This window comes from Mobula birostris, unplaced genomic scaffold, assembly GCF_030028105.1.
Source record: "Mobula birostris isolate sMobBir1 unplaced genomic scaffold, sMobBir1.hap1 scaffold_2252, whole genome shotgun sequence".
NCBI lineage: Eukaryota > Metazoa > Chordata > Chondrichthyes > Myliobatiformes > Myliobatidae > Mobula > Mobula birostris.
Genome location: NW_027275300.1, coordinates 40,713 through 48,292, shown reverse-complemented (window position 1 = coordinate 48,292; position 7,580 = coordinate 40,713). Strand labels below are relative to the sequence as shown.

The 7,580-nt window shown below is 60.2% G+C and overlaps 1 protein-coding gene across 1 annotated transcript in view; it reads right to left on the bottom strand.

The window, feature by feature from the left end:
• Positions 1–4,125: 4,125 nt before the first annotated feature.
• Positions 4,126–7,580, bottom strand: part of emg1 (EMG1 N1-specific pseudouridine methyltransferase) — a 28,135-nt gene continuing 24,680 nt past the window's right edge. The window contains exon 8 of the mRNA XM_072250222.1: positions 4,126–4,775. Within this exon, the coding sequence (XP_072106323.1) occupies positions 4,662–4,775 (114 nt within the window). The 3' untranslated portion in view covers positions 4,126–4,661. The remainder of the gene's footprint in view (positions 4,776–7,580) is intronic.

The window sequence follows — 7,580 nt, the reverse complement described above, 5'->3', positions numbered from 1 at the left end:
ACGAGTTTGTCCACTTTATCACGAATGCTACGCGCATTTCAATACGACACCCTCAGTCCCGCATCCATCGCCCTTCTGAATTTTGCCTCTGTGGTACAATTTGCTCCCTACATTTGTACCCAGTTGTTGGCTTGTCCTTCCCTACATTCATGTTAGATCCACCATCTACTTGTAAACCTACGAGCTCATCCTCAGCTCTATCATGCTGGTTCCCAACCCCCGCCATATTAACTTAAACCACTCCCAACAGTTTGAGTCAATCCGCCTGCAAGAACCAGATTATGAGAACACTCAGCCCTCCTTTTATTGTCATTTAGAAATGCATACATGCATTAAGAAACGATACAATGTTTCTCCGGAGCGATATCACAGAAAAACAGGACAAACCAAAGACTAACACTGAGTGAACGACATAATTATAACATATAGTTACAGCACTGCAAAGCAATACCATAATTTAATGAAGAACAGACCATGGGCACAGTAAAAAAAAAGTCTCAAAGTCCCCGAGTTGATCGACTCCCGAGTCCCCGATAGCAGGCGGCAAAAGGGAGAAACTCCCTGCCATAAACCTCCAGACACCGTCAACTTGCCGATGCCTTGGAAGCAGCCGACCACAGTCGACACTGGGTCCGTCCGTCCGAAAACCCCGAGCCTCCGACCAGCATCTCCTATACAGCCTCCTGAGCGCCATCCTCTGCCGAGCGCCTTCCACCTCGCTCCGGCCGCTGAAACACGCAAAGCCGAGGATTTCAGGGGATTCTGGTTACCACACAGTAGCAGCGGCAGCGAAGCGGGCATTTCAGAAGTTTTCCAGAATATTGGTCCCCGCTGGGACTCAAGTGCAACCTGTCCCTATTGTCACACCTGCCCCAGAGGAGTTCCCACTGATCCAGAAATCTCAATCCCCGCGCCCTGCTCCAATTCTTCAGCCACGGATTTTTTCTATTCCTCTCCTCGCTGTCGCATGGCACAGACAGCAATCCCAAGACTACTATCCTTGAGGTCCTGCTTCTCAGCTTCCTTCCTAACTCACTGCATTCGTTTTGTCAGGACCTCCTCCCTTCTCCGACCTATGTTGTTGGTACCAATATGTGCCACGACTGCTGGCTGCTCACCCTGCCTGTTCAGGGTATGTGGACACTCGGACCCTGGCACCTGGGAGGCAAACGACCATCCGAGTTTCCTTCTCGCGTCTGCAGAGTCGCCTATCTGTCCCCTGACTGGAGGGTCCCCTATTAATGCCGCCATCCTCTCCAGCTCCTACCCTTCTGAGCCACAGAGCCACAGGTATGGCCGCTGTTAATCCAAGATAGAGTGGATGTGGAGAGGATGTTTCCTGTAGTGGGGGAGTCTAGGACCAGAGGACACAGATAGAGTGGATGTGGAGAGGATGTTTCCTGTAGTGGGGGAGTCTAGGACCAGAGGACACAGATAGAGTGGATGTGGAGAGGATGTTTCCTGTAGTGGGGGAGTCTAGGACCAGAGGACACAGATAGAGTGGATATGGAGAGGAGGTTTCCAGTAGTGGGGGAGTCTAGGACCAGAGGACACAGATAGAGTGGATGTGGAGAGGATGTTTCCTGTACTCGGGGGAGCCTCGGACCAGAGGGCACAGATAGAGTGGATGTGGAGAGGATGTTTCCTGTAGTGGGGGAGTCTAGGACCAGAGGACACAGATAGAGTGGATGTGGAGAGGATGTTTCCTGTAGTGGGGGAGTCTAGGACCAGAGGACACAGATAGAGTGGATGTGGAGAGGATGTTTCCTGTAGTGGGGGAGTCTAGGACCAGAGGACACAGATAGAGTGGATATGGAGAGGAGGTTTCCAGTAGTGGGGGAGTCTAGGACCAGAGGACACAGATAGAGTGGATGTGGAGAGGATGTTTCCTGTACTCGGGGGAGCCTCGGACCAGAGGGCACAGATAGAGTGGAGGTGGAGAGGATGTTTCCTGTAGTGGGGGGAGTCTAGGACCAGAGGGCACAGAGTGGATGTGGAGAGGATGTTTCCTGTAGTGAGGGAGTCTAGGACCAGAGGGCACAGATAGAGTGGATGTGGAGAGGATGTTTCCCGTAGTGGGGGAGTCTAGGACCAGAGGACACAGATAGAGTGGATGTGGAGAGGATGTTTCCTGTAGTGGGGGAGTCTAGGACTAGAGGACACAGATAGAGTAGGTGTGGAGAGGATGTTTCCCGTAGTGGGGGAGTCTAGGACCAGAGGACACAGATTGAGTGGATGTGGAGAGGATGTTTCCTATAGTGGGGGAGTCTAGGACCAGAGGACACAGATAGAGTGGATGTGGAGAGGATGTTTCTTATAGTGGGGGAGCCTAGGACCAGAGGACACAGATAGAGTGGATGTGGAGAGGTTGTTTCCTATGGTGGGGGAGTCTCAGACCAGAGGACACAGATAGAGTGGATGTGGAGAGGATGTTTCCTGTAGTGGGGGAGTCTAGGACCAGAGGACACAGATAGAGTGGATGTGGAGAGGATGTTTCCTGTAGTGGGGGGAGTCTAGGACCAGAGGACACAGATAGAGTGGATGCGGAGAGGATGTTTCCTGTAGTGGGGGGAGTCTAGGACCAGAGGACACAGCCTCAGTATACAGTGACGTCCATTTCGAACAGAGATGAGGAGGAATTTCTTTAGCCAGAAGGTGGGTGAATCTGTGGAACTGTTCGCCACAGGCGGCCAGATTGTTGGGTGTATTTAAAGTGGAGGCTGAGAGTTTCTTGATTCGCCAGGGCACCGAAGGCTACGGGGGAGAGGGCAGGAGAACGGGGTTGAAAGGATTTTTTAATTTTAGAAATTCGTAGCGGAGTGGCAGCACGGACTCGAGGGGCCGAGCGGCCCAATTCTGCTCGCCTGCGTCTTTCAGGGTCTGTGGTCCACGACGGGAAGGTGTCGCCGAGGAGTGCTGAGTCAGTATGACTCTGCACTCTGCTCTACCCAGCGAAACCTTGCCCCGCTCGCTGCATCAGGGATTACCCACGACGCGCACAAACACATCGGTAACCCGAGAAGCTATCTCCCGCCCCAACAAAAACGAACAACAGCGTTGCCAAGGCAGATGCGGCCCGATACACAGATCGGTTTCAGACTGAAAACAACCTCTCCCTCAACGTCCCAAAAACAAAGGAGCTGGTTGTGGACGACAGGAGGAATGGAGACGGGCTAACCTCTATAGACACCGATGGATCTGGGGTTGAATACGAGGGGTGATTGATAGGTTCGTGGCCTAATGTAGAAGGAGATGAGTTATACAGCTCTCGTTACGTGCACGTGCAGGTCCACGCTTTGAGTGATTATGCAGAAAGTTTGAAGTTAAGAACTCATCAGGGGTGATTGTGCTACGAGATGAGTTATTGACGTACGAGGGTTGGACACAGACCGTGAAAGATGGGGAGTGTTGAGGGACAGGGGGACCTCGGTGTACGAGGGTAGGACACACAACGTGAACGGTGGGGAGTGTTGAGGGACAGGGGGACCTCGGTGTAGGAGGGTAGGACACGCACCGTGAAAGATGGGGAGCGTCGAGGGACAGGGGGACCTCGGTGTACGAGGGTAGGACACACACCGTGAACGGTGGGGAGTGTCGAGGGACAGGGGGGACCTCGGTGTACGAGGGTAGGACACACACCGTGAACGGTGGGGAGTGTCGAGGGACAGGGGGACCTCGGTGTACGAGGGTAGGACACACACCGTGAACGGTGGGGAGTGTCGAGGGACAGGGGGACCTCGGTGTACGAGGGTAGGACACACACCGTGAACGGTGGGGAGTGTCGAGGGACAGGGGGACCTCGGTGTACGAGGGTAGGACACACACCGTGAATGGTGGGGAGAGTCGAGGGACAGGGGGACCTCGGTGTACGAGGGTAGGACACACACCGTGAACGGTGGGGAGTGTCGAGGGACAGAGGGACCTCGGTGTACGAGGGTAAGACACGCACCGTGAACAGTGGGGAGTGTCGAGGGGCAGGGGGACCTCGGTGTACGAGGGTAGGATAAACTCCCTGACAGCTGGTAACCTGGTGTGACTGACAGACACACACACACACACACACACTCTGCTGGAGGAACTCAGCAGGCCAGGCAGCATCCATGGAGGGAAAATAACCATTCGGCGTTTCTGTCCCAGTTGGAGAATCCTTTCCGGTTTTAATACTAAATTTATACAACAGGAACCTGCGTCATTTGAGAAGGCACCCGCGGCCACAAGCGCCTCTTGTCTTCGAACGTCCGAGGAACGCCGGCCTGACTCAGGCCGGTGCGTGTGTGAGCGTGCGTGCACGCGTGCGTCAGACAGTCCTGTCCGAGAACGGCAGCCTCTCCCGAGCGCGTACAGCCCTGTCCTGCCCGCGGAACGTCGGCCTCGCGCAAGAGGGCGCGCCACCCAGTTCGATTCTACCGACGTCCGCTGTGCGAGGTAGGCGACCCCCCCCCCCCCCGCCCGCCCGAGAGCATTGGCACCTCCCGTGTCTCCCCCTCCTCGGCAGGGCGCGATCTCAATCGGCGTGACGCGGGGGATGGCGGAGTGAGTGGGGGAGGTCGGGGCGGGAGTGAGGGAGGGGAGGAAGGAAGGAGCAGGGAGGTGAAGGGCAGAGAGACAGAGATGGGGAGCGAGGGGAGGACGGTGGGGGGTGGAGGGAGGTCGGACCGACCCTATAAGACGCCCCAGGCGGCCTCGAAGGCATTGCAGATCTTGGAGCAGGTGAGGGCCGCCGACAGCGGGTAGTTACTGATGGAGACTTGCCGCTCCGTGTAGTCCACGTCGATCTGTGACGGGGAGAACGAGGGGGTGGGAGTCAGATGTCCACCCTACATCACCCCGGGTCACTGCTGCCCTTCCCCAGATATCCCACTGCCCAGCTCACCACACAGACACAGGGGGAACAGGGGGAAGAGAGAGACTGCGGAGACAGGAGAAAGAGTAAAGGGGGAGGGAGAGAGAGGGGGGGACAGGAAGAGAGAGGGCGGGGGAGAAGAGAGACGGAGAGAGGAAACGTGAGAGTTAAAATGCTTTCCCTTCACTTCCGCTCAGAAAGAGAGAGAAAGGGGAGAGAGGGGGAGAGACGAGAGGGGGGGGAGAGACGGGAGAGAGGGGGGAGACGGAAGAGAGGGGAGAAACGGGAAAGGGGGGAGAGACGGGAGAGACGGGGGGTGAGAGACGGGAGAGGGGGAGAGACGAGAGGGGGGAGAGACGAGAGGGGAGAGACGAGAGGAGGAGAGACGGGGGAGAGACGGGGGAGGGACGAGGGGGAGAGACGGGGAGAGACGAGGGGAGAGACGGGAGAGAGACGGGAGAGAGACGGGAGAGAGACGGGAGAGAGACGGGAGAAAGGGGGGAGAGAGGGGGGAGAAACGGGAGAAAGGGGGAGAGACAGAAGGGGGAGAGACGGGAGAGGGGGGAGAGACGAGAGGGGGAGAGACGAGAGGAGGAGAGACGGGGAGAGACGGGGGAGGGACGGGGGGGAGAGACGGGGAGAGACGAGGGGAGAGACGGGAGAGAGACGGGAGAGAGACGGGAGAGAGACGGGAGAGAGACGGGAGAGAGACGGGAGAGAGATGGGAGAAAGGGGGGAGAGAGGGGGGAGAAACGGGAGAAAGGGGGAGAGGCAGAAGGGGGAGAGACGGGAGAGGGGGGAGAGACGGGAGAGGGGGGGAGAGACGGGAGAGCGGGGAGAGACAGGAGAGTGGGGAGTGAGGGGGAGAGGAGAGAGAGGGGGAGAGACTGGAGGGGGGGAGAGACTGGAGGGGGGGAGAGACGGGAGAGAGGGGGGAGAGACGGGAGAGAGGGAGGAGAGATGGGAGAGGGGGGGAGAGAGACGAGGGGGGAGAGACGGGAGGGGGGGAGAGATGGGGGGGAGAGACGGGGGGAGAGACGGGAGGGGGAGAGACGGGAGAGGGGGCAGAGATGGAAGAGGGGGGAGGGGGGAGAGACGGGAGAGGGGGGAGAGATGGGAGGGGGGGGAGAGACAGGAGGGGGGGAGAGGTGGGAGGGGGGAGAGACGAGAGGGGGAGAGACGGGGGGGAGAGACGGGGGGGAGAGGGGAGAGACAGGAGAGGAGGGGGAGAGACCGGGGGGGGGGGGGAGAGACCGGAGAGGGTAGGGGAGACCGGAGAGGGGGGGAGAGACCAGAGGGGGGGGAGAGACGGGAGAGGGGGAAGAGACAGGGGGGAGAGACGGGGGGGAGAGACGGGGGGGGGGAGAGACGGGGGGAGGGACGGGGGGAGGGACGGGGGGAGGGACGGGGGAAGGGACGGGAGAGAGACGGGCGAGAGACGGGCGAGAGACGGGAGAGAGACAGGAGAGAGGGGGAGAGGGGGGAGAGACAGAAGGGGGAGAGACGGGAGAGGGGGGGAGAGACGGGAGAGGGGGGGAGAGACAGGAGAGGGGGGAGAGACGGGAGGGGGGAGAGACAGGAGAGGGGGAGAGACGGGAGAGGGGGGAAGACAGGAGAGGGGGGAGAGACGGGAGAGGGGGGAGAGACGGGAGAGGGGGGAGAGAAGGGAGAGAGAGGGGGAGAGACTGGAGGGGGGGAGAGACGGGAGAGAGGGGGGAGAGACGGGAGGAGGGAGAGACGGGAGGGGGGGAGACGGAAGGGGGGGAGACAGGAGGGGGAGAGACAGGAGGGGGAGAGAAGGGAGAGGGGGCAGAGATGGAAGAGGGGGGAGAGACGGGAGGGGGGGAGAGACGGGAGGGGGGGAGAGATGGGAGAGGGGGGAGAGACGGGAGAGGAGGGAGAGACGGGAGAGGGGGGAGAGATGGGGAGAGACGAGGGGGGAGAGACGGGAGGGGGGAGAGACGAGAGACGGGGGGGAGAGACGGGAGAGAGAGGGGAGAGACAGGAGAGGAGGGGGAGAGACCGGAGAGGGGGGGAGAGACCAGAGGGGGGGGAGAGACGGAGAGACGGGGGGGGGGAGACGGGAGAGGGGGGAGAGATGGGAGATGGGAGAGAGATGGGAGAGGGGGGAGAGACAGGAGAGGGGGGAGAGACGGGAGGGGGGGAGAGACGGGAGGGGAGGAGAGACGGGAGGGGAGGAGAGACGGGAGAGGAGGAGAGACGGGAGAGGGGGGAGAGACGGGAGAGGGGGGAGAGAAGGGAGAGAGAGGGGGAGAGACTGGAGGGGGGGAGAGACTGGAGGGGGGGAGAGACGGGAGAGAGGGGGGAGAGACGGGAGGGGGGAGAGACGGGAGGGGGGGAGACGGAAGGGGGGGAGACGGAAGGGGGGGAGACGGGAGGGGGAGAGAAGGGAGAGGGGGCAGAGATGGAAGAGGGGGGAGAGACGGGAGGGGGGGAGAGACGGGAGAGGGGGGAGAGACGGGAGAGGAGGGAGAGACGGGAGAGGGGGGAGAGATGGGGGAGAGACGAGGGGGGAGAGACGGGAGGGGGGAGAGACGAGAGACGGGGGGGAGAGACGGGAGAGAGAGGGGAGAGACAGGAGAGGAGGGGGAGAGACCAGAGGGGGGGGAGAGACGGAGAGACGGGGGGGGGGAGATGGGAGAGGGGGGAGAGATGGGAGATGGGAGAGAGATGGGAGAGGGGGGAGAGACAGGAGAGGGGGGAGAGACGGGAGGGG